Raw genomic sequence first — 26661 nt, forward strand, 5'->3', positions numbered from 1 at the left:
GGATCTGGATCCCTTGCAGTAACTCATAAAGCTATGAATTCTGCTCTTTAGCAGAAAAGTAGAAAGTTGGCTCAAAAGAAATTAATTATTTATAGTGACCTAGTCTGCACTTAAATCAAATTGAGATGCTTTGGCAGGACCTTGAACGGGTTGTTTATGCTTAAAACCACAATGTGTATTAATTTGGAGTGGGTCAAAATTTCCTCACAGTGATGTTAAACACTCACTGCCAGTTAACACAAATGCTTGATGGCAGTCGTTCCTATTAAGGGTGGTACAACCAGTTAATTAGGATGGAGCTTTTTGCCTTAAAAAAATATATCATCAGGTTACAGTCCCCCCCAGTTGATGGAGGGTGAAAACACAAGACAACCACAGTAAAGTGTCAGAGACTTTGTAAAGGACAAAATTGGGTTTATTTTCCTCTTTTCGTTTTGAAAAAAAATCCCAAAAGGATGAACAAGCTGTGGGGGAGAGAGAGGCTGTTAGGTGGTGCCAAATCAAAGAAATAAACAAAACAAAAACAGGGCCTAACTATCACCTAAACTAAGCAAAAATGAAATGGAAAGAAAAGAAAAGAAAAACCCTGCTACTTTAATCTAACGAAGAAACTTACCAGAAAATTACCTAGTCCACAAACTCCCACCACAAACCTTCAAACAAGAACCAAAGTGTAACACAGGTGTCAATTAGCCAGCTGAGAGGAGCTGTGCTCAGTCCTACAGGGGAGCGGCTTATATAGAGCTTTCTTGAGTACTGATTGGTTCCCTCAAGCAGACAAGCCAATCAGGTTAAATTGGCACCAGCCTGCACTCTGAACCTGTGAAGAGCCAACACAAAGAGGGAGGGAGAGGAAAAGACAGTCTGACAGACATGTCAGTCAGACATGTCATCATTTGAAAAATGTATTTTGTATTTATTCAAGTTATCTTTGTTAGGTATTAAAAGAACAAGTCATTCTGTTGTGTGTCACCTTGTAAAGTAGTGCTTTACAATGGTTATGTTTCATGGATTAAAATAACATCCAAGTTTATTTTTCTTATCATTGTGTTAGCTAAAAATGTGTAGAAATGGAGAAAGGTTTTTATAATGAAGTTCCAGTGAGCGGTATACATCCACTCATCAAGTGTATGTCATATTGTGTTCATTTTAGGCTTTAATGGATCATTTGAACTGCTGTTTGTAGGGTGAAATAATGATACTAAGGACAACTTCACTGTATTTTAAGTATGGCACAACGGTTTGAATTATTGTGACTTTACCCCCCCTCACACACCCACACACCCACACACAAATGTAAGACTGAGTTCAGGACTTTGGCTGCTTCACAACCATGACTCAGGTCTCAGGTGCATTTGTTTTATTCAGCAAAACAATAATACGAACCAGACCACAGCATGGTTTGGTACGTTTTTTTTTTCTTAACAAATCAAATCATCCTTTAAAAGCTGTATTTTCACAGCTCTATTCCTGCTGACAAATGATTACAAAGCTGTAGGGAACCTAAGCCTCATCCATTATTCTACCCCTGGCTTCATATAATTTCAGATCACGGGCTTCTTATGGGGTCAAATTTAATGGAATTGTGCAGTTGAGGTATGTAAATCTCCCAACAGCTTGGCTGACCTGTCCAGCAAATCTCCTCTGGCTCTGCTAAAGGTCTCATCAATGGTGGTTTGCCCTGCTGCTGCACTGTGAGGTTCATGTCCCCTCCCCAAAGGACAGCACCCTGGAATAGAGGCCTTGCTGTTTGTTGATGAGGAGTTAGTGTGTAGAGAAGACCCTCTCTTGAAACGGGACCTGTTCACTGTGAATTAGTTGACACCAAAAAGGACTGAAACTGATGGGTCAGCCATCCAAGAAACCTTTTTAGAGAACAACTGGTAACATACCCACAAAACAAGTTTATAGCCACACGAAATTATACAAGAAAATCCTGAATGAATGAAGTAATTTACTTACTTCAAGTCAGAGCTGTAACAATTACAGAGCCTCTATGATCCCAGTTCTGCTCCGTGCCTGAACTATAGAATTGTCCTGCTGGCTAATCAAAAACAGCAGGTCACTTTATGTGACTTTATGCTTCGTAAACAGTGGTTATAGTGTACTAATGGATTTGCTGACCTTGTGCTTTACAAGAGTTTACGATTACAGCAGGTTAATGCACACACAGTCATGTGCTACTGTGTGGTGCTCCCTGGAAAGACAGGAAGGACTTCCTGTTTCTATTAAACGCCAATTCAAATAAATTGACTGGATGCCTGACACTAACATTTTGATCATCTGTCTTCGTATTTTCAAATGAAAGACTGAAAGTGTTTTTGACTTTTTAAATTGATTTAATGACATACAACATAAAAAAAAACCAGAGTAGCTTCAGGTTGTTAAATAAAGCATATGTTTGTGTTGAAGTCATCTCATACACAAGCCTTGTCAGCTAGGAACTAGTTGATGCACTGCATTACAAAAGAGGTCGCTTTTGTCTAACTGGCAAAGAGAGCATAGTGTCAGAATGACAACATAGTGAGCACACAGCATCATCAAAACCAAAGGACACAGCAGACAGGTCAGGGAGAAAGTTGTGGAGAAGTTAAAGCAGAGTTAGGTTAGAAAACAACAATGAGTATCTTGTCCAGTATGTTTATATTTTCATGACCATCAAGTTTCATCAATGTTAGAAGAGATATTGTTTTAACATTGCATGATGGCCCAAAATCTGCTCCTCCAAGTCTGGTTCTCGACCGGAAAAGGTTGCCTTGTCCTCTTCAGGTTTGAGTGAAGTTCCTGCCTCAATTGGAGGAGTTTGAGTATCTTGGGGTCTTGTTCACGAGTGAGGGGAGAATGGAGCGGGAGATTCTCAGGCGTATAGGTGCGGCTGCCACAGTAATGGGGACGCTCTGCCGGTCCATTGTGGTGAAGAGAGAGCTGAGACGAAAAGCAAAGCTCTCGATTTACCCGTCGGTCTACATTCCTACCCTCACCTATGGCCATGAACTTTGGGTCATGACCGAAAGAACGAGATCCCAGATACAAGCAGCTGAAATGAGCTTCCTCCGTAGGGTGGCCGGGCACTCCCTTAGAGATAGGATGAGGAGCTCGCTGCTCCTCCTGGATGCCTCTCTCGGGAGGTGTTCCAGGCACGTCCCACCGGGAAGAGGCCCGGGGGACGGCCCAGGACACTATGGAGGGACTATGTCTCTGGGCTGGCCTGGGAACGCCTTGGGCTCCCCCCAGAGGAACTGGAGGAGGTGTCTGGGGAAAGGGACGTCTGGGTGTCTCTACTGAGTCTGCTGCCCCCGCGACCCGGTCCTGGATGAAGCGTGAAGACGACGAGTACGAGTACCTAAGCAACATGGAACTGTCCCAGTGACAGATAACAAGATAGTCTAAGTAAGTCTCCAGTACTAAGAAGTTTGGCATGAGCTCGTGGCTTGTCGAAGTGCGAACTCATGCCATGGCCTTAAGTTTGAGTGTAATATCCACATTTTTCATCCATTCATATATATATACAGTACAGACCAAAAGTTTGGACACACCTTCTCATTCAAAGAGTTGCCTTTATTTTCATGACTATGAATATTATAGCTTCACACTGAGGTCATCAAAACTATGAATTAACACGTGGAGTTATATACTGAACAGAAAAGTGTGAAACAACTGAAAATATGTCTTATATTCTAGGTTCTTCAAAGTAGCCACCTTTTGCTTTGATTACACTCTTGGCATTCTGTTGAGGAGCTTCAAGAGGTAGTCACCTGAAATGGTTCTCACTTCACAGGTGTGTCCTGTCAGGTTTAATAAGTGGGATTTCAAGCCTTATAAATTGGGTTGGGACCATCAGTTGTGTTATGCAGGAGGTGGATACAGTATACAGCTGATGGTCCTAAAGAATAGACTGTTAGAATTTGTATTATGGCACGAAAAAAGCAGCTAAGTAAAGAAAAACGAGTGGCCATCATTACTTTAAGAAATGAAGGTCAGTCTGTCCGAACAATTGGGAAAACTTTGAAAGTGTCCCCAAGTGCAGTCGCAAAAACCATCAAGCGCTACAAAGAAACTGGCTCACATGAGGACCGCCCCAGGAAAGGAAGACCAAGAGTCACCTCTGCTGCAGACGATAAGTTCATCCGAGTCACCAGCCTCAGAAATCACAAGTTAACAGCAGCTAAGATTAGAGAACAGGTCAATGCCACACAGAGTTCTAGCAGCAGAAACATCTCTAGAACAACTGTTAAGAGGAGACTGTGTGAATCAGGCCTTCATGGTAAAATAGCTGCTAGGAAACCACTGCTGAGGACAGGCAACAAGCAGAAGAGACTTGTTTGGGCTAAAGAACACAAGGAATGGACATTAGACCAGTGGAAATCTGTGCTTTGGTCTGATGAGTCCAAGTTTGAGATCTTTGGATTCAACCACCGTGTCTTTGAGCGGCACAGAAGAGGTGAACGGATGGACTCTACATACCTGGTTCCCACCGTGAAGCATGGAGGAGGAGGTGTGATGATGTGGGGGTGCTTTGCTGGTGACACTGTTGGGGATTTATTCAAAATTGAAGGCATACTGAACCAGCATGGCTACCACAGCATCTTGCAGCGGCATGCTATTCCATCCGGTTTGCGTTTAGTTGGACCATCATTTATTTTTCAACAGGACAATGACCTCCAGGCTGTGTAAGGGCTATTTGACCAAGAAGGAGAGTGATGGGGTGCTGTGCCAGATGACCTGGCCTCCACAGTCACCGGACCTGAACCCAATCGAGATAGTTTGGGGTGAGATGGACTGCAGAGTGAAGGCAAAAGGGCCAACAAGTGTTAAGCATCTCTGGGAACTCCTTCAAGACTGTTGGAAAACCATTTCAGGTGACTACCTCTTGAAGCTCATCAACAGAATGCCAAGAGTGTGCGGAGCAGTAATCAAAGCCAAAGGTGGCTACTTTCAAGAACATAGATAGATAGATAGATAGATAGATAGATAGATAGATAGATAGATAGATAGATAGATAGATAGATAGATAGATAGATAGATAGATAGATAGATAGATAGATAGATAGATAGATAGATAGATAGATAGATAGATAGATAGATAGATAGATAGATAGATAGATAGATAGATAGATAGATAGATAGATAGATAGATAGATAGATAGATAGATAGATAGATAGATAGATAGATAGATAGATAGATAGATAGATAGATAGATAGATATACACTTGAGTCTGTTTGTTCATTTACTTGTTTATTAGCTTATATTAGAAAGATCTGGAAAATAATTTAAATGTTTCAACTTACTAGAGACTCTTGAAAGGTAAACAGGCAGTTAGATGGCTAAATGCAAGTTGAGTCTTTGCGGGAAAACCCCGATTTCGGGAAAAACCCGTACATTAGAAAACCCCCAGATAACAGTGTTTTTTACTTCAAGTGAAACTGAAACAATATAAGGAAATGTTCGTAAAATGACATGTACAAGTGAAAAATTTATGATTTTTTTTAAAAAGAACTCACATACGCCCTAATATAATTTATGGGTTTACATGTACACATAATGTTTGTTTCCATCCAATAATATGTACTACGTGCCCTTATGTTTTAGTTTAACTGCCAAAATTTCTTTAATCCTGCAGACTTGAACGCGTCACACAGACCCGGAAGTGAGTCGTCATTGGCAGCACGGAAAGTGAGCTGCCTTAAATAACCCTCAGAAAAGCCGTATTGCCGTCCTCCTGCGTTAGGTCGCCAGGCTGCATTCCATCAATAAACCGATAAGTGAAGGCGTTTATGTCGAGTTGTGACGTTATCCTAATCGGTAAACAGCGTTGCTGGCTCCTCTCTTACTGTCTTTAGTTAGCTTAGTTTGCTAACATTCGCGACGTTTCGGCACGCGAGTAAATGGGATAGCTGTTCCTCTTTGCGTTTTACCACGGGAGGCAGTTCTGCTGAGTCTGTCCGCTCTGCATATAACCTCCTTGTAGGAGACTGTTATGGAACCGCACGGGGCCGCGGGCTGCGTGAACATCGGGACCCTAACGAGCACTCTGCCGGTGATCCCCTACCAGAAGCTGACGGATCTGTACTACCTTAGCAGAGGGGGCTTCGGAACCGTCTTCAAAGCGCAACAATCCGACTGGAGAACCACTGTGGCCATCAAGTGCCTGAAGCTCGACGCGGTCGGAGAAAGGTACCTGAGTCCATGTTGTGTTTTGTGCAATATTTTTATTTGAAGATAATATGCCGATGTTTATTTATAGGCCACTTTCATTGTATGCTGTAATTTCACATTGTGAAGCGATGTCAACAAAGACTTAGTTCTTAGCTGCAAATCAACATCAAAACAAGCGGTGTAGCGTGTGTGATCCTTGATTATTCAGGTGGAGGACAGCCTCACGCATTTGACAGTTTCTTACAATCCGGCCTAATACGTCAATGTATTTTACAGGGGTGATTATCTGACAGACTAACATAAAGTGATGCCATTAATATAAAGTCTAATAAAAAAATATCCATGGTTTTTATTTTTATGAATAAAAATCTGAAAAGTGTGGTGTGCATTTGTATCTACTGGAAATCCAGCTGCAGGTCTTTTGTGGTGTGACTCTACCAGCTTTATATATGTAGAGTTGGAATTTGTTGGAAGCTCAGTCAGATTGGTTAAAAAACATCTGTGAATGTCAATTTTTAAGAATTGCCACAGGTTTTCAATTGGAAATAGGGAAATAGGTCAGGCTGGTTGTAGCACATTAAAGTGCATTTCATTTAAACCTTTGTAGCTCTGGTTGTCTGTTTAGGTTCTTTGTCCTGCTCAAAGCTGAACATTTTCCCCAGTATCAAGTCTTTTGCAGCTTCTAACAGGATTTTGTTGTATTTAGATCTGTCTACCAACCCTGTTTAAGAAAAGCATCCCCACAGCATGATCCTGCCGTTGCTATGTTTCATGGTGGGTGGTGTTTCGTACACATTGTTTTGCAGCAGGTTAGCATAGGCCACCTCTCCCAGCTTCCTTTCAGCAACGGCTTTCCTATTGGCACTGTTTTACAAACAGTCCAAGAGAGCTGTTCAAAGCTTGGGATATTGTCTTAGAACCTAACCCTCCTTTTAAATTTCTCCACAACTTTCTCCTTGACCTGTCTGCCGTGTTCATTGGTCTTCATGATGCTGTTTGTTCTCTAATGTTCTCTAGCAAACCTCTGAGGTCTTCACAGAACAGCTGGATTCAAACAGAACTTTGATTACACACCAGTAGGTGACTGGTGTTAGGTGACTTCTAAAGGCAGTTGATTGCACTGGTTTTATGGGTGTAAGAGTAAAGGGGGCTGGATGCTAATACACTCCAAACTTTTTTCCTTTTTTTTTTTTATTGTAAAACATTTTGAAAACCACATTTTAGCTTTTTTCCACTTCACAACCATGGAGTACTTTGTGTTAATCTGTCATCGAGTTTTTATAAAATACATTGAAGGTGTTTGTACTACGACAGACTGTGAAACATTCAGAAGATGTAGATACTTTTGAGAATTGCATAACATGCCTAATGAAGGTATATCAGACGTGTGTTAGCCTCACATGTTTCTAAAGAATCAATCTGGATTTGTTGGCTGTCCTCTGTAAGAATTCAAAGATCGGTCAACACAAAACCTGAATGGCTTTCACATTTCCAACCACTGTTGCCATTTGTAATGAAGGCTGTTTTTGAAGGCTGGTGAAATTATTTAATGATCTGCCACTATGTGTTACAGTTGGGCTCAACTTGACAGAGATTTTACACCAGGAACTTTAAAATGCTACTTTAAGATTGTGCATTTGTTAGGTTAGCCCAAAGCTAACATATATACAGATACCTATACCTAGTCTTCAACATCATGTTGGCATGTTTACTCATGTCAGCGACTCTTGCACCACGGGAAACCTTTCTTGATCAGCTGCTGTTTCTATGTAACATCATTAGCACACTGCTTCTCAGCTTTATGCTGTTAAAGGACTCGTATGCATTGATTTAATACAGGGGCTGGACAATAAAACTGAAACACCTGGTTTTAGACCACAATGATTTATTAGTATGGTGTAGGGCCTCCTTTTGCGGCCAATACAGCGTCAATTTGTCTTGGGAATGAAATATACAAGTCCTGCACAGTGGTCAGAGGGATTTTAAACCATTCTTCTCGCAGGATAGTGGCCAGGTCACTACGTGATACTGGTGGAGGAAAACGTTTCCTGACTTGCTCCTCCTAAACACCCCAAAGTGTCTCAATAATATTTAGATCTGGTGACTGTGCAGGCCATGGGAGATGTTCAACTTCACTTTCATGTTCATCAAACCAATCTTTCACCAGTCTTGCTGTGTGTATTGGTGCATTGTCATCCTGATACACGGCACCACCTTCAGGATACAATGTTTGAACCATTGGATGCACATGGTCCTCAAGAATGGTTCGGTAGTCCTTGGCAGTGACACGCCCATCTAGGACAAGTATTGGGCCAAGGGAATGCCATGATATGGCAGCCCAAACCATCACTGATCCAACCCAATGCTTCACTCTGGGCATGCAACAGTCTGGGTGGTTCGCTTCTTTGGAGCTTCTCCACACCGTAACTCTCCTGGATGTGGGGAAAACAGTAAAGGTGGACTCATCAGAGAACAATACATGTTTCACATTGTCCACAGCCCAAGATTTGCGCTCCTTGCACCATTGAAACCGACGTTTGGCATTGGCATGAGTGACCAAAGGTTTGGCTATAGCAGCCCGGCCGTGTATATTGACCCTGTGGAGCTCCTGATGGACATTTCTGGTGGAAACAGGAGAGTTGAGGTGCACATTTAATTCTGCCGTGATTTGGGCAGCCGTGGTTTTATGTTTTTCGATACAATCCGGGTTAGCACCCGAACATCCCTTTCAGACACCTTCCTCTTGCGTCCACAATTAATCCTGTTGCTGTCTTGGTCACAGATGTGCCAGCAAGACGTGCACCAACAATTTGTCCTCTTTTGAACTCTGGTATGTCACCTATAATGTTGTGTGCATTTCAATATTTTGAGCAAAACTGTGCTCTTACCCTGCTAATTGAACCTTCACACTCTGCTCTTACTGGTGCAATGTGCAATCAATGAAGACTGGCTACCAGGCTGGTCCAATTTAGCCATGAAACCTCCCACACTAAAATGACAGGTGTTTCAGTTTCATTGTCCAACCCCTGTAGCTGTGTTTAAAAGCGCTTTATTGTATGGGTGGGATCTGCTTCATTTGTATCATCACTGCAGTTTTATAGATCTGACAAAGCATTCAGAGCAAGCTGTGCCACAAAGAAAAACACAATGTCTAATTAGTTGATGATTACATGAAAACAGAGCAAACATCATTTAAGCATCCTTTGATTTCTTTTTTAAAGCTTACTCCTACTCTGCAATATTAGGAGATGTATGACAGTATCCTTGTTTGGACCAAATTTTAGCAGACAATTGCTGGTTGAGGGTAAAGGTTACCTGGGTCTTTCGCTATGTTTCAGAGAGAGGAACTGCCTGCTGAAGGAGGCTGAGGTGCTTCACAAAGCCAGGTTCAACCACATCATCCAGATCTTTGGCATCTGCAATGAGCCCGAGTTCTTCTGCATAGTTACAGAGTTTATGAGCAACGGCTCTCTGGACCAGCTGCTGCATGAGGTAACCGAATGGCATCCTGGGACTCTATGCCAGTGATGTCCAATTCTGGGTCTGAAGGGTTGGTGTCCTGCATGCTTTGGATGTTGAACTGGCTCAGTGCAGCAGAAGTAAAGGAATTGTTCATTATCAGGTCTGCAGAACTTGGTGACCTGCAGAGGAGGTAGTGCAGTGGTTAGAATCAGCTGTGTTGAAGGAGGGATACGTCTAAAGCATGCAGGTCCCTTGAAGACCACGTTCAACATCACTGCTTTACACAGTTTGGAACTGTCCGGCTTCTCATATCACAACTAAAACAACATAGAATGTGAAGTTACTAAATGTCCCTTGCTGCATAACATCAGATTATTTGCTAGGTTTAACAGTTCCTTTTTTTTGTAACTGTTGGTTGGAGTCTTTAGTCTGCTCCAGCTCTAATTCTGTTATGTGTCACTTGTCTTTTATTCATCATTTGCCTTGGCTTCTCTGTTAGTGAAACTGCAAACAAAAATGAAACACTGAAGCCTAGTCTTTGGTGAAACTCTGAAACACTCCAGAGTTTAGGAGTTAAACAGTTTCAGGGGAAATTCCTACATGAGCTAATGCACAGTAGAGTCTAGTACATTCGTTTGAACTCTTTCATAACATGTCTTCAGTAAAACGAATCCTTTCCTTTTTGTTGTCTCTTTTTGTTCCACAGAAAGAGCTTTACCCTGTTCTCGCCTGGCCTTTGCGTCTGAGGATTCTGTACGAGATTGCCCTGGGGGTTAACTTCCTTCACAACATGACTCCGCCTCTGTTACATCATGATCTAAAGACGCAGAACATTCTGTTGGATGGTGAATTTCATGTGAAGGTATGCTTCACAGACCTGTCAGCTGTAGGGACGCTTACATAAGAATAGTGCAGCAGATTTGCTCTGAAACTCTCACCTGCATGATAACATAAAATCCTAATGAAATACATTGTAGTAATGGGACAAAATGTGGAAAAACAATAGCGGGATTAATACTTTTGTCAGGTCGCCCCTTTAAATATGTATGCTAGGCTCAGCTCTTCCTGTCTTGTTAACGCTTTGTTCTTTCTCTGTCCAGATCGCAGACTTTGGTCTGTCAAAGTGGCGGCAGCTGTCTGTGAGTAAAGGCTCTGGGTCCAAGCCCACAGAGATGGAGGGCACAGTGATCTACATGCCCCCTGAGGAGTACGAACCATCTAAGACCCGGCGGGCTGATGTGAAACATGACATGTACAGGTGAGACTTCACACAGCTCACACGACTGTTGCTTCAGTCATGTTTAACATTGCTCATTTTTTCTTAGCCTGGTTAGTTTATACAGTGCCATGCAAAGTATTCACACACCAAGATCTTTCCCGCCTTTTGTCACATTACTGCCACAAACTTCAGTGTATTTTTTGGGATTTTATGAGACAGAGTAACACAAAGTGTGAAGTGGAAGAAGAATGCTTTTAAGATTTTTTACAAATAAAAATTTGAAAACTTTATTTTAATCCTTAAGTAAAATCCAGTGCAACCAAATGCCTTCTTCATGTAGAGGTTTAAAGCGGTGTTAGTTTATGAGACTTCCCAAGTTTTGAACATTGTCAAAAATGCAAATAGGAAAGCACAACTTCAAACCTACCAAGACATGGGCATCCAACTAAGCTGACAAAACCAACAAGGAGACATTAATCATTGAAACAGTCTGGGAGCCCATGGGAGCTCTGGAGGAGCTGCAAAACTCAACAGCTCAGGTGAGTAATCTGTTGACAAAACAACTATTAGCCATGTGATCTACAAATCGGCCCTCAAAGAGCAGCAAAAACAGCCATTGTTAAAAGAAAGCCATAAGAAGTACAGTTTGGAGTTCTCAAATTCAATTCAGTTCAGACATACTCTATTAATCCCAAATGGACATGAAATGTTGTAGCTCATTATGAAGGTTTCTTCTCTGATGGCTGTGGGCAGGAAGGATTTCCTGTAGCGCTCCGTCTTACAGCAGATCTGAAGAAGCCTCTGACTGAAGACACTCTGTTGTTGTAGGACAGTCTCATGAAGAGGATGCTCAGGGTTCTCCATAATGTTCTTCATGTTATGAAAACTTCTTTGCATAATGATCTCCAGAGGTTCCAGAGGAGTCCCCAGAACAGAGCCAGCCTTTTTAATCAGCTTGTTGAGGTTCTTTAAGTCCCTGGTTCTGATGCTGCTTCCCCAGCAGATGATGGCAGAAGAGATCAAACTCTCCACAACAGACTTATAGAAGATATGCAGCATCTTGCTGCAAACACCAAAGGACCTAAGCTTCCTCAAGAAGTACAGTCTGTTCTGTCCCTTCTTGTAGATGGCTTCACAGTTGCATCTCCACTCCAGTCTGTTGTCCAGGTGAACACAGAGGTATTTATACTCCTCCACCACCTCCACCTCTTCTCCCATGATAGAAATAGTTTTTGACTTATTCCTGTTTCTCTTAAAATCTACAATCATCTCATTTGTTTTAGTCACGTTCAAAATGAGATGATTGTTTCCACACCATGCCACAAAGCGGTCCACCACCTTCCTGTACTCAGCTTCTTGTCCATCTCTGATCCACCCCACGAGTGCAGAATCATCTGAGTATTTCTGCAGATGACAAGAGTCTGTCTTGTACTGGAAGTCTGAGGTGTACAGAGTGAAATAAAAAGTTACCGAACTACTCCAACCTGCTGCCACGTTGAGCAGCACAATTCTAGAACAAATGAAAGACAGAAGGGGCTCTGGTCACATGAGACCAAAACTGACCTAAATGTCAAATGCTATTTGTGGCTGAAAGCTAAATCGACACATATACCCTCAACACCCCATCCTCATGATGAAACATGGTGGTGGTAGCATCATGCTGTGGGCATGTTTTTCTTTGGCAGGGACAGGAAAGCAGAAGGAAAGAGACCAGGGCAGAGGTTCACTTTCACAAGAACAATGATCCTAACCATAAAACAAGATGGCTCTGATCAGTGGCTTTGATCAAAGCATATTCATTTGTTCGAATGGCCCAGTCAAAGTCCAGACCTAAATCTAATTGAGTCAGTGGCAAGACTTAGTCTGAAGTTCGGATGCTCTACATTCAGTTGCACTAAGGTTAAGCTATCTTGCAGAAATATCACTTTCTAAACAAATTTGATGGAGAGAGATCCTAAAAGATGCAGCTGGAAAAAACATGGTTCTATAAAGTCTGGGTTCAGGGGGACTGAATAGAAACACGTCACACTTTTCAGATTTTATTTGTATAAAAGTGTTAGAACTAGGGCCTCGTTTTCCTTCCACTTCAAAACAATACTATACTTTGTGTGTTTGAGAGAGCGTCCAGAGACTTTCCAAGTGAGGAAGTCCATCCGCTCGCAGGTGAAGGGCAGAGATGAAACAACATGTTGCCAGGAATGAATGGAGACATTTGGCAGTTGGACCTTCATGAGTCTTTATTTCTTCTGCCCAGGCACCCAGTACAGCAGAAGTCAGGAATCAGGTCTATTTCTGAGGCAGCTGGAGTTTCACAACTCCATTTTAGTCTTCTTATCCAAAATGTTAATTTTTTTCACTAGAAACAAAATATTTCAAACATCTTAATCATGTACAAGAAACAAAATGACACCTGTCATTACAGCAGCACCAAGGCCAGTTCCAAGGCCAAAGATTATGTTTCTAGGGATGTCCTTCAGGGCTGCCACTTTCGAATCTACCTTCCTGTCAATCAGGAAAGTCTAGGAACTAGCACAATACTTTGTCCAAGAGCCTAATAATGTACACATATTAACATTTTATATCTTTAATTTACCTTTTATATTTAAATTGTATTCAATGAAAAATGACATTTTGAGCAGACTTACCTGACATGAATGCCTGTCTGCACACAAATCAATCTCCAAGCCTCCAGCTTGTGAATATTCCTCAGTATTGGCTTCTCAATAACAGAGGCCAGAATTTCCAGCATTTCATCAACGATACGATGCGCCCTTGGTGCTTTTGTCAAAAAAAAAAACACATGTTGGAACATTTCACATTAATTAGATGCTTGACAATTAAATCACTGTAAGCTATAATTTTTTTTTAATATAAATTTAATGCATAAAAATCTATTCATTATCAGAAATGCAACTAAGTAAGGCAAAACATCATAGTAGATACTTACAAACAAAACTTAGATTGAGCTTAAAATATGTGCAGCCCAAAACATTTGGTAGTTGTAGCAAGGCAGGATGGTTAGGGTGGTGGGCAGTTTCATGCTTTATTAGCTAGCACAAGGACTGGAATCCCCCAACCAGCCTGTTTATGCTTTCTAAATATTCAACTGAACATTCCAATAAAAAAATGTATTATTAATAATAATCCCATTTAAGAGAGGGGGTCGTTGAAGGAGTGGGACGCCCCCCCATATAACAGGATAAACACTGGTGTATGAACAGTATTGCAGGCCACTGTATAAATCAGAGCTATGTGTGAAGTATGCGAAGCTCAGATTTTTAGCTTTGTCATGAATGGTGGTTCCCCTGCCTAAGTGAAGTGGTGTGCTGTCATGTGTAGAGAACAGAGGGGATGAGTCTGTCATGGTATCAGCCACAGAATTTGTGTGAGAGGAAATAATTGCTATAAAAACAAATGAAGTTCACTTTTTCTCTGTGACTGTGTGGGATTCTCCCTGCATGTGGCCTTTTCAGCTTTTGAGCAAGAGGTCGTCAGTGCTGCAACATATCAGCTAGACATCACAGCCCCCCCCCCCATGCAAAGCCAGCTGAAAACAGAAATGTGATAATTGCCCTGACTGGTTACTATCTGTGATCTGTACTCCACAGCTATGCTATCATTATGTGGGAGGTCCTGTCCAGGCAGATTCCATATGAAGGTATTTTTTTCAGACATGCTTTCATAGTAATCAGATCTGTAACTCTCTTGTCCTGAACTGAACTTTTTACGGTCTGTGCGTTCAGAGGTGACGAACCCCATGCAGATCATGTTCAGTGTGCTGCGCGGGAAGCGTCCCGACACCAGCCAGGACAGCTTGTCTGTTGACATCCCCAGCAGGGAGACCCTCATCAGCATAATGACCTGTGGCTGGACCGCTAACCCCGATGAACGACCTTCCTTCCTCAGTAAGCTGAGACAAACAAGTGAAATATCACGTTCCTCGCTCTGAACTTTCCACAGCTTTGAGTGGGATGTGTCCGTCATGCTGAGTCACAGGAATCATGTGAAAGGGTGTCTTGACTAAGCATCGATTAAGTGTTAGCTTCCTCTTACATACAGTCGTTTGTTTCACTGACACACCCTGTCAGTAAAACAAAAGACCAAGAGATAAACTGCCAACGTTTTATCAGAATCTTCAGCTGAAGTTCCTGCTTTTTCAGGCAATGTGATCAGAGAACGAAAATGTTCTCCAAGGTTTTAAATGATGCGTTTGTTTCTTTTTCAGAGTGTTTAATTGAGTTGGAGCCAATGGTGAGAAGGTTCGATGAAATAGAGTTCGTGGAGGCTGTGCTGGAGATCAAGAAATCAAAGGTCAGTCAAGAATCTCTTATTTTTTTAATGTATTGGGATCATTTTATTTTAAGTGCCCACAATGGCCTAACACTTTGTTCCCCACCGTTCTTTTCAGCATAGAATATAAAATAAGGGCAGCAAAACATAAACTCAGAAAGAAGAATATCTGCCCACGTCTCTGAAACTGACAGAAACAGCCAACTTTCTGTCAACCAACAAGCACATCCAAACACACACATACACATGCTGCTTGTACCTTTCCACTGGAGTTTATTCATGGGTTTTCCAGCCCTACCACATCTGTGGTGGATGTGGTAGGGGAGTTTATGTCATTCCTAAGTTTTCTGCTCTGGAAGCCATTAGGAATGTTCACAGACTGGATGCTCCATATTAGGAACTATGAAGAGGGAGGGAAGGCTTTCCACATCAACATCTACACATCACAGCTCCAACTTGGACTAACATCATTCACAAATTAGCATATGGATTAATCCATTGTGTTTCTCTGCTGGTGTCTTTGCTCATCTAAATGATATTTTATAAAGGCTGAATTGCCAGAACTCTCATGATCTTGTTCACATAATAATAGTTTCATCAACAGAAAAGGAAATCTTGACTTAAATGTGCCCTCTTTAGACCAGGTTTGACACTTTTACCCTTCTTATTGTCAGCTCGGTGCCTAATGAGATTTTCCAGTAGTTTGTTTTTCCCTTTAAACTGTTATTGCATAGTTAAAAACTTCCAGTAATAGTGAAAAACAGCCAAAAACAAAAAGTTGTCTTGGTGAAAAGCACTCGCTCATTACACTTTTTTTGGGGGATAATTCTACACGTATAAAGTGTAGAATATATAGATCGCCTATATATATCAGGGGACTCAACCCACCACGATGTTCCTCGGTAGTGAAATCTTGACCCTGTTTAAGTAGCTGACACAATCTTCAGTCATGCAAATTTAACCAGTTTTTTCAGTTACCTGCAGGATGGTCGGACTGAAGAGCTTCTTTGTGTCTTTGCTCGGTCTACTGTCCATAAACAAAACAAAACAAAAACCAAAAGGGACACAGGAGAAGTGATGCAGCTCTTTTTCCTTGAAATGTTTTCCCTCTAAATAGTGCAGGTCTTTTGTTTACCCCAAACAGAACGCTGTTAAATGACATCAAAAAGAGCTGCATTACCTCATCGTTCCCCACTTAAACAGCGTCGTTCAGTTCAAAGTTCTAATTCATCTGAGCTCCACTCATGAGAAGCATTTGAAAGTGTTCTTGCCGAGGACTGAAGGTGTCCAACCCAGTCTCAAGTCTTTTGCAGCCTCTGAGAACCATTAGTTGGGCACTCTACAAAGGTTGGCAACAAGAAAGTCGTTAAAAGAAAACCAGAAGAACTTTACCACAAAGCATGTAGCAGACACAGCAAACATGTTGAAGCTATTTGGCCTACAGGCAAATACTGTGTTGCAGAAGGCTAAGGTTACACATCATCCTGCACACGCCATTCACACTGTGACACATGGTAGTGGCAGCATCATGCTGGGTGCAAACAGTTCCTCCCACTTGAGCTCTGGATCTATGCAGCTCCTTCACAGTTACCACAAGCCTCTTAGCTGCTTCTCTGATTAGTGCTCAGCTGTGTTTTTGTAGGTTTGCAGTTGTACCAAACTCTTTCCATTGTTAGATGATGGATTGAACAGAGATCTATTAGATGTTCAAAGCTTGGGAAATGGTTTTCTAACCTAATCCTGCTTCAGACTTCTCCACAATGTTCTCCCTGACCTGTTTGGCCTTCCTGATGCTGTTTTGTTCTCTAATGTTCCCGAATAAACCTCCGAGGCCTTCACAGAACAGCTGGTTTATGCTGATATTAAATTAAACATTGCTCTCTGTTTATTAAATAGGTGACTTCTGAAGGTAATTGGTTGCACTGGATTTTATTTAGGAGTTTTTGTATAAAGGGAGGCTGTGGTTAGTACTATTGCCTTGCAGCAAGAAGGCGGGGGTCTCTCCTGGTACTCCCACAGTCCAAAAACATGACCGTTTGGTTGAGAGTTGGTATGTGTCTCTGTGTTGCCCTGTGATTGACCGGGGACCTGTCCAGGTTGTACCCCACCTTTCACCTAGTGACTGCTGGAGATGAGCACCAACATACCCTTCAGCTTCTTCCTTTAAAAAAAATGTTGACAGATGAATGAATGAATGTGGTTGAAATGTGACAAAATGTGAAAAGGTTAAAGGCTTCATGCCCAGTAGGTTTTATTTAAATGTTGTTATTATGCCAGCCTACATGTAATGTGTGTGGTAACCAAGAACATGTTGTCATTGTCATTATTAGTCAGATGGATGGAGCTGTTTCTCAGGTAAGGAACATGTACTCCCCAAGTAATACAGACCAAAGACACTTCAACAAAGAAAAGCTGAATACTGAAACTGTGTAATTTGGGACAGTTTGAACTATAATGTGACGTGTGCTAGAGGCTGGGAAAGAAAAGTCCCCTAACAACGTCCTTCTCCTTTTTTTTTTTTGTTTCTGAGGGCATGAGTGAGATCACTGTTTCCGTTTGTGAAGTAGTTTCAGAGCTGAATAAGGAAGCGGTGGTGACTGAGTTCATAAAAGAGAAAACAGTTTTAAACATGAACATGCTGGTATGAATGTCAAAATTATAATTAAAAATGAATCCTAAGTAGAAAATTTCAGTATTCAGGCCCCCTTGTTTTACAGGAAGATGCTAATTGAATTTGACTTTTATTGGGAAGCTTTGTTGTAACGTCTGGTTATGAGGACAAAGTGACTTAAGACTCATCTGCTTTTATCATTTCAGTTTAATTTATCTTGCTTCTGCAAACCTACAGATGATTCATTTATTCTGCTAGATGTAATTGAACTGGGTTCTGTTCTCGCTGTTCCTTCACAGTTGAGGCAGAGATCAGGCTGCTGTTCAGCTCAGCCTCCAGCGTGCGAAAAGGGGAACGAGGCCGGATCTCTAGATAACCTGAAGGAGTCCTCCACACCGTGGCCTTTGGTTAGTATCCACCAACCCATGAAGCCTGTTAAACAGAAATATTTGTAATGTCATTTTATGTAATGTAAAAATGAAGAAACACATAACATTTTTCAGACATGAGGAGGTTGATCGATTTGTTGGACTGGATTTTTCATATGTTGGACATTTTTGCACTAATCTGTATGTTTCATGTGGCACAAGCAGCAGAGAGCTCATTCTGTCTTGGGCCAGTGGTCAACAAATGGATAAATGGATGGATTCATTACAACATCAGCAATTTTTAATGAATATATTAATAATGATGCATTTCATTGATTAAAGCACTTTACATTGTAGGGCAACCTCAAGGTTCTACAATACAAGGCAGAACAAAAATGGAAATGTATGAGATGTTGCCAAACTTCAAACTCTGATCTTGTCCTTCCTTCCTTCCTTCCTACCTACCTACCTTACTTACTAGTTTTCATCCTGACCTGTAGAAACTTCTGCCATCCATTCAGAGACCTTTTAGTAATTTGTTCATGGAAATTGTATATCAGGGTGTGTTGTTTTGTCGAGGAATCTGTACCAAACTAACAGACTCTGCTTTGTGTTGAACAGAAACAGTCGGAAATGTTTATGTAATCAAGGCAGATGTTAGTGCTTCACCTGCAGCTCGGACTGTTTGAGTCAAAGCTTATCTGGTTTGTCTTGCTTAATGCTGTGGAATTGTTTTTGACTCGTATAAACTCAAAGCTGCTGTTCTTAGGTTATTTTTGAATGGGATTCTTACTAGGGCTGAAGCTAATGAGTCAGTATTCTGTAATATCTGAATGCATTTCTGCTTTCTGTGGGTGCAGCTGCTGTTTAAGTTTTACATCCTTTATCTTGATGCCTCACATTGTCATACATTAAAATTCTCGTGATCTGTCAATAACAAATACTTTTGCCCTTTTAATGGATCAGCTCTAATTTAAAACTGTAAAAAAGCTTGAAACAAGTTGAATCTGAACTGGATCACTCTACAAATATAAGGTAGTTTGAAACAGATTAGGGAAAGCTTTATCCTGTTTGTGAAAAGAGTGAGTGGCTGTTTAACTAACAGAAAACAGTCTCATTGTATGAGTGAAAGTTTTCCTGTTTCTTGGGTTTAGGTACTAAATCCCAGCTGTTGTTCTCTCAGCAGTGCACCTCACAAGCCTCCAGCTCAGGATCCTATTCCCCCCAGGAAGAAAATGTCTCTCTACCAGGCGCCCTCATCAGCACCAATGCTGCTTCCTCTAAACGTAATAATCTCTTGGCTGATCAATCATATCATTACACGCAACTCTAATTGTTCATTAGAAAGAAAACAATACATTGTTTTTAAAATGTTTTGCATATAAAAATCTGAAAAGGATGGTATGTATTTATGGACCGCCCTCTTTACTCTTATACCCCTAAAATGAAGGGACAAGGTAAGGTTATAAAACAGCATGACTTTGAACATCTAACAGGGCACTGTTCAATTCATCATCTGAAAAGCTACAATAATGGAATGGTTCAGATCAAAGAGTATTCATGTGTTTAGAATGGCCCATTCAAAACCCAGACCTAAATCTAGATGATAATCTGTGGCGAGACTTGAAAACTGATGCTCACAGATGCCTTCGACCCAATCTGACCGAGCTTGAGTTGTTTTCCTATGAAGTCCCTAGATGTGCAAAGCTGGTAGAGACAAACCCTGAAAGGCTAGCAGCTGTAGCTGCAGTGGAAGCTGGTTCTAGAAAGTATTGAGCTGAATATAAATACATGCCACACTTTTCAGATCTTCATTAAGAAAAATCAGAAACTATGTATCATTTTTCATCCATTCTACAATTGTGCTTTTTGTGTTACTGTATCACATAAACCTCTAAAGTTGGAGCTGTTTTTATGCAATGAATGTGAAGACATGGCCATACATCAGTTCCTAGATGGGTTCTCATATATGTTTTGTTCTTGTTGATGTAGAATGCCTTCCCTCCTCCTTCATAGCTCCTAACCTGGAGCATCCACAGTCTCTGAAAGACCCCTGTGAGGTCAACATTAACGGCTTCCAGAGCACCAAACCGATGAATGATTTAAATATTCCTGTTACACCAGCCATGCCAACCATACAGTCTGAAACACTGATGGGTCAACTCCAGCTGAAAGGTAGGTGTGTGTGTGTGTGTGTGTGTGTGTAGATGTGCTTGTGGGTAGAAAGAAAGAACAGCTAAATATTTGGTTCACCTGCTTTCATCAGAAAATATCTGGTTCTTCTCTGTTGCAGCTGATCACTCTCCTCCTCTGCACCACTCCCCACCTTCACAAGGCCCGGTCGCCCGCTGGATCGCCACACGCCGCGAGGACATCGTCCTCCAAATGACGGAGGCGTGCCTGAACCAGAGCCTGGACGCGCTGCTCGCCCGCTCCATGCTGATGCGCGAGGATTACGAATTGGTGGTCAACCAGCCCACGCGCACCGCCAAGGTCCGTCAGCTTCTGGACAACTGTCACAAACATGACGAGAATTTCTGCCGCATCGTCGTGCGCAAGCTGGTGGACAACAACCAGGGCGGCCTGAAGCCGTACCCTCCTGAGATCGGCTTCCCCACCACGACCGCGGTCCCCAGCGCACCGCCGCTCTCCTTGTCCTACAGGAACTTGTAGCAGCAGCAGCCAGAGGAAAGCAAACAGAAACTTTTCAGGTTGTTGGCAGCATTACACTACAGTTCACCCTGCGGCTCTGTTCTCAACATATTCACTCCAGTTTCTAACTGGGAATGTCAGAAGGGACAAGCTGGCTGGGCATTATTAGTTACTGGTGCAAATTTAATATCCACCCTGAAAATTAGATGTTTTTATGAAACCAAAAGGCTTTAGACTGTACAAGTGATTTTATTTAATGGTTTTGATTGGAGAGGACTTATTTCTGTTGCAGGTTTTAACTCACAATGGTACCAAAACTCTGGACCCATTTAGGTAAGCCCAGTGTGTGGTCAGACTGTGTATGGATACAGATCTCCTTGTTGGTACTTATTCAGTTAGATGAGGTAGCAGAAGGACTGTTGGTACATTGTTCTGGAAAACCTCAAGCAAAATAAGGGTTACTCCTGAAATCGTGATCTTATCTGCAAGTAGTATTTATTTCTCTAGGTTTAACTTTCCTGGTTAAGTTTACTGTTCCAGTCCAGTTAGTATTTGACCCTCAGTGTCTCTTAGTGTGGAGGAGAGGGAAAACTGAGGTTCAACACTTAGACGTGTAAACATGCCTGCTGAAATGAGCGAAGTTTCATCTTCAGTCATATTGAGTGTGTACTGTAAAACCCTGAACAAGAGAGACGTGTGTGTGTTCAGTGTTAAAAATGGACCAAGATAATCTGCTGTTAGTTTGGGACTTTTGGCCTCGCCTCACTCTGTATTCCTGCTTTTGGTAGCTTTGCACTTTTCTGAAAACTTCCAAAATAGATTTTCTTCTAAAAACTTGTAACTTTAGTCCCGCATTCAGAGGTGTAGATATTCCAGAAGGCACATGTGAAGAAAATCATCCTTGCTCTCCAGGTAGCAAAAGTGAACCAAACTACGTTGTACAGAAAGTCAGACTAATAATGTTTTCTCTGCAGCAACCATAGTAAAGAAAATATATTTCCCTCTGTGGGAAACTGGTAGCAATCAGCAGGCATGTTAAAGAGGAGGACCTTTCTGTATACAGAAAACTGCTGTGGTTCTGCTAAAATATATTTATTATATTTATTTTTGTATCAGGGCTCTTTAAAACATTTTTTACCCCTGGTAAAGATGGGTAAATAGACCTAGTATACAAAATTTAGATAATTCTAAGCTTTTATTTGAGCAAAGTTGTTCTGTGAGTGGAAAAAAAAAAAATACTTTGGGAAATATTTATGTTCAACCAAACCAACAGCAGCACAATTATCAGCATCCCTGCTGTCTATACCTTGGATATTGTTTTTACCAGTAGGACAGCATTTGGTCTTATCCTCTAATATCTGTTTTGGCTCATTATCTTGCTGAAAGTTTCAATGGTGACAAGGTTCCCAGGGCTTTTGGAAGAGAAACTGACCCACAGCATTACAGATCCTCCTCCACATTTAACAGTAGGCATAAAGTGCTTTTCCACCTAGTTAACCATTGTTCCACACCAAACCCAGCCAAGTCCCTCACCATCCTGCTCAATGTGTGTGGCTCCAGATAAATATGGGTCCTCATCCAGCCCAGTGGCTAAAAGAAATGGGCCTCTGTGTTACATCATATTTATGCCCCTTTGAAAAGAAAGTCATGGATTACAATTTAGAAGTTCCCAGAAGCTTAAAAGTGATGCATTGATTTTTAAAAAGAGTGCTATGGGAACCAATAATTGTGCCACAAGTGATTTTGTTGAAACTTGGGAACTGTACTCAAATTAAAGGTTGGATTTTTCTTAAAATTTTAGGTTGAGTTTATTATAAATGATTTATTTAGAGCCACGTTTGTAGGAAACAGGAGTTCCTTCAAATACGGGACTGGTGAAGGCCCAGTGCCCAATGGGAGGAGCATAATTGTATAATTTATTACAGTGTCATGGTATTTGTAATCATGATAAACATGATCATAAAAAGGTTGTATAGAATTCATCATACATATTTTTTTATGCTTTCAAACTTGTTGCATCCAGTCTAGTTCCTGACGACCCCAAATAGTGCTTTAACTCTGAAACTTTCCAACCATCAGAGCGTCTTCATGATGCTGCGCCTGTGGGTCTGTTTGTGTGTAAAAGAGAGAAATCTCTGTAAAACATGATTACTAAGTGGGCATTCAATGCTGATATTGTAAGAATCATATATTATTAGTGTGGCTAGCGTATGTGGCTATTAACAGCAGTGTGTGTGTGTGTGTGTGTGTGTGTGTGTGTTCTCTGGAGAATTCACTGTAATCTGTTCAGACTTCCTGTTGTCAGAGCTCCCTCCTCCTTGTTTAAATAGCAGCAGCCCCGTTAAACAAGTGACACGTCTCCATTTCCTTTCTGGAACCTTCTAACGTTATTTCATTTTTAAACAACTCACTTTGGGTCTTCCTACAGTTACAGCTTCCCCACTGAAGAGTGTTGTTGCTAGGGCAACCTGGTGGCCGTTAGGTTTGGTAAATTTTCTCACCAGATAATCATCAGATGCTTCTCATCAGATGAGCTGAAAATCCGGATGATTCCGTGGAGCATCTCTAGTTATATAAAGCCCAATCAATTCTAAACATTTTGAAACGATACTCTACTGCTCGCAGCTATAAAATGAAAAATTATTTGCACTTTCCAAAAATGATATGGTGTTGCCTCTTTTCTTTTTTTTCTTTTCGTTATCGTGGCCTTTGTTTCCTCAAATTGGTGCTTAAACTACGGTTACTGCTGGGGCATTTAAACTTTGTTCCATGCATGCTATCATCACCGAATAATTATTGTCTCGGTTACATTTCTGGGACTAAATGCACATATTGTCTTTTTATTTTGAGGACAAGACTCTGTATTGCCCAGAGTAAATCACATTTCATTGCTAAGGTGGCCCATTCTTAGAAAGCAATGTCACCCGGAGTTATGAATGTGTCAAGATTAGGGCCAGGAGAGGTCCATATGCTTCCATATGTCGGACATGTCTTTGAAAACTGTGCCTCGTATTCTGCTTGTGGTCTCGACTCTTATTATGTTAATTATGTGGAAAACTCTTTACACACACATCAAAGTTGAGGAATAAAATGTGACAAATTTGATAACCTGTATATGTTCTATATTTTATACTGTATGTCATAATTGCATTATTTTAAGTATTTGTGAAGTTTGTATTTTTGTGGATAAAATGCAGAACTGACCTAAACTAGTTAACGTCTGTGGTTGTTGGTCAGAAAATAATGTTTTGGTTGATGTGTAGCTGCAGTTACAACTGAAACGTTTTCAAATGCAATATCATTTACTTCATTAAAATAAATAGGCTGTTTTTATCGCTGCCTGCTGTTCTGCTGATTTACCTGTTCTGATTGTCTGTCTAATTCTGCCAATGGTGAAGTATGGGCCTTGAAAAAGTATTCATACCCTTTTGAGGTTTTTTCACATTTTGTCATGCTACAACCCTGAATCTCAATGCATCCTATTGGGATTTTCTGTATTACATCAACACAAAGTAGTGCATAATTATTTTTCTAATAAAAGGAAACCAAACAGTGTGGTGTGCACATGCATTCAGCTCCCTTCACTCTAACACCCTTTAAAAATGTAGTGCAACCAATTGGTTTCAAAAGTGACCTAATTTGTATTTATTCTCAGCATAAATCCAGCTGTTCTGTGAAGGCTTCAGATGTTTGAGAACGTTAATGAACAAACAGCATCACGAAGACCAAGGAACATGGGAGACAGGCCAGGGAGAAAGTTAAAGCCCGGCTATGTCACAGAATAATATCCCACGCTACATCAGCGCAATCCATAATGCAATAATTAGAAGTAGAAAAGTCAAAATTAAGTAGAGCATAACTGACCAAGACATGGCCATCATCCTAAACCAGGGTTCAGGTGCAACATTTCCTGTATAGAAATACTTATTTTATTATGAAAAAAAAAATTTAAAAGTATATTTATTTTTGGGTTTTAGTACAAAGCACAGCTTCAAAAGTTTAAAATGAGATAGAAAATCTAGATTTTTTTTCTTTGGAACCAAGTGAGCCATTTCCATATTTTGGAAAATGAATAAGAAGAAAGCTTTAACAGGTTCCATATGCAGTTTAAGTACTATGCACTTTTATTATCACATATATCTGTTTTTATGAAACCCTGTTTTACTGCCCGTCTTGGCCAAGACACCCACGGGAAAGGGATTTCAAATCTCAATAGGATTGTCCTAATGAAATAAATGTTAAATAAAATCAAATGTGGCCACTTTGTTTAAAGATTTACTAAAGTGTAAAAAAAGGTATTCCTGGGCAAACTTGACTCTTGAATATTTGACTCTCCAGGTAAAGAGCCCGGTCCGAACAATGTTCTTGAATATTTACAGGCCTCCTATGTCCAAAACCAACTTTATCAGGGATTTTAATGAGCTTTTATCTGTGATATGTGTTGATTATGACTGTTTAATTATTGTGGGAGACTTCAACATTCACATGGACAATCCTGAAGACAGAAGTGCAATAGATCTATGTGACACTCTTAGAAATGTTGGTTTGACTCAACATGTTAAACAGCAAACACACAAACAGGGACATATTTTGGACTTGATCATCACTAAGGGTCTAAACATTTCCAAGGAGTCTGTAACTGATGTTGCCCTATCTGACCACTTTTCTGTTATTTTTGAAAGCATCATCTCCAATGACTCAGTTTGCCAAAGAGACATGATAAGAAAACGCATCTTTAAGAACGGTGCTGCTGAAACCTTTAACCAGATGTACTCTTCTACCTCCACTTTGCCCTGTAACACTGTAGATGAGCTGGTAGAAAACTTTCTAAAATCTCGGACATCATTGATTCAATTGCTCCAATTAAAGTGAAAGTCGTTTATGGGAAGAAAATGTCTCCATGGAGAAGTGCTCCACCAGTCAGAAGTGAAAAAAAGGAGTGTCGAAAAGCTGAACACAGGTGGAGAAAGACTGGACTCCAGGTTCACTATATTATCTATAAAGAGAGACTATACAGATATAACCTACAACTGAAAAATGCAAGGGAATCCTTCTTTTCTGAGATCATCAGCAAAAACATTAACAATGCTCGTGCATTATTTGCCACGGTCGACAGGTTAACAAACCCTCCTGTAACTGTAGCATCTGAACTCCACTCTACCAGGGCCTGCAATTAATTTGCTCAATTCTTTACTGAAAAAACCCAAAAGATCAGAGAGGCAGTCAGCACATCCACATTAACTCCAGTACCAATGTTGTCTCCAACTAGAACTGATTTTGACAAAATTTCTCAATTTCACCAAATAAACTACAAAAACTTCGAAGGAATCGTACAGCAACTAATCTCTTCTTCCTGCTGTCTCGATCTTTTACCCACAGCTTTCCTTAAGAAAGCTTTGCCTGTAATAACATCAGATTTAACACAAATAATAAACATGTCCCTTTTGTCAGGTGTTTTCCCCCAGGCCCTGAAAACAGCAATTATCAAACCTCTATTGAAAAAGAGCTACTTGGACAAGCTGCTACTACAGAACTACAGGCCATATCAAACCTCCCCTTCATCAGTAAGATTATTGAAAGCTGCTACTGCAGAGGTAGCATTGGTTTAAATCCTACTTGAAGGATAGGGACTTTTTTGTGTCAGTAGGTAACTTTACATCAGAGACCACAAAAATCACATGTGGCGTTCCCCAAGGATCCATCTTAGGGCCCCTCCTATTCAATATCTACATGCTCCCCCTAACTCAGATTTTAATAAACAACAACGTAAGTTATCATAACTATGCAGACGACTCACAGCTATACGTTACGATGTCACCAGGTGACTAGGAACCCATTCAAGCGCTGGGTAAATAGTTAGAAGAAATCAATGCTTGGATGTGCCAACATTTTCTTCAGCTG

General features: G+C 41.0%; 1 protein-coding gene across 3 annotated transcripts; it reads left to right on the forward strand.

Moving 5' to 3' along the window:
- The first annotated feature begins 5614 nt into the window (after positions 1-5614).
- Positions 5615-24312, forward strand: LOC124870240 (receptor-interacting serine/threonine-protein kinase 2-like). 3 transcript variants are annotated; one of them, XM_047368798.1, is made up of 11 exons: positions 5615-6176; positions 9497-9650; positions 10327-10482; positions 10721-10878; positions 14448-14497; positions 14583-14744; positions 15065-15150; positions 18040-18147; positions 19295-19394; positions 20101-20283; positions 20402-24312. In XM_047368798.1, exons 1-11 carry the CDS (start codon positions 5980-5982, stop codon positions 20779-20781), a joined length of 1734 nt encoding a protein of 577 aa, XP_047224754.1. In that variant the 5' UTR covers positions 5615-5979; the 3' UTR covers positions 20782-24312. The 3 variants fall into 3 exon arrangements, with proteins under 3 accessions (XP_047224754.1, XP_047224753.1, XP_047224755.1); XM_047368797.1 differs by having other exon boundaries at positions 5617-6176; positions 19292-19394; XM_047368799.1 differs by lacking the exon at positions 5615-6176 and adding an exon at positions 9223-9408 and having other exon boundaries at positions 19292-19394.
- The last annotated feature ends 2349 nt before the right edge of the window (positions 24313-26661 follow it).

The sequence above is a fragment of the Girardinichthys multiradiatus genome, chromosome 6 (assembly GCF_021462225.1).
Source record: "Girardinichthys multiradiatus isolate DD_20200921_A chromosome 6, DD_fGirMul_XY1, whole genome shotgun sequence".
Lineage (NCBI taxonomy): Eukaryota > Metazoa > Chordata > Actinopteri > Cyprinodontiformes > Goodeidae > Girardinichthys > Girardinichthys multiradiatus.

Excerpts from the sequence above, each read along its gene's own strand:
- LOC124870240 (XM_047368797.1), top strand. The coding sequence starts at position 5,980 with ATGGAACCGCACGGGGCCGCGGGCTGCGTGAACATCGGGACCCTAACG. Across the intron at positions 6,177-9,496 it reads CTCGACGCGGTCGGAGAAAG|AGAGAGGAACTGCCTGCTGA; the intron begins GTACCTGAGTCC and ends GCTATGTTTCAG. Across the intron at positions 20,284-20,401 it reads GGGTCAACTCCAGCTGAAAG|CTGATCACTCTCCTCCTCTG; the intron begins GTAGGTGTGTGT and ends TCTCTGTTGCAG.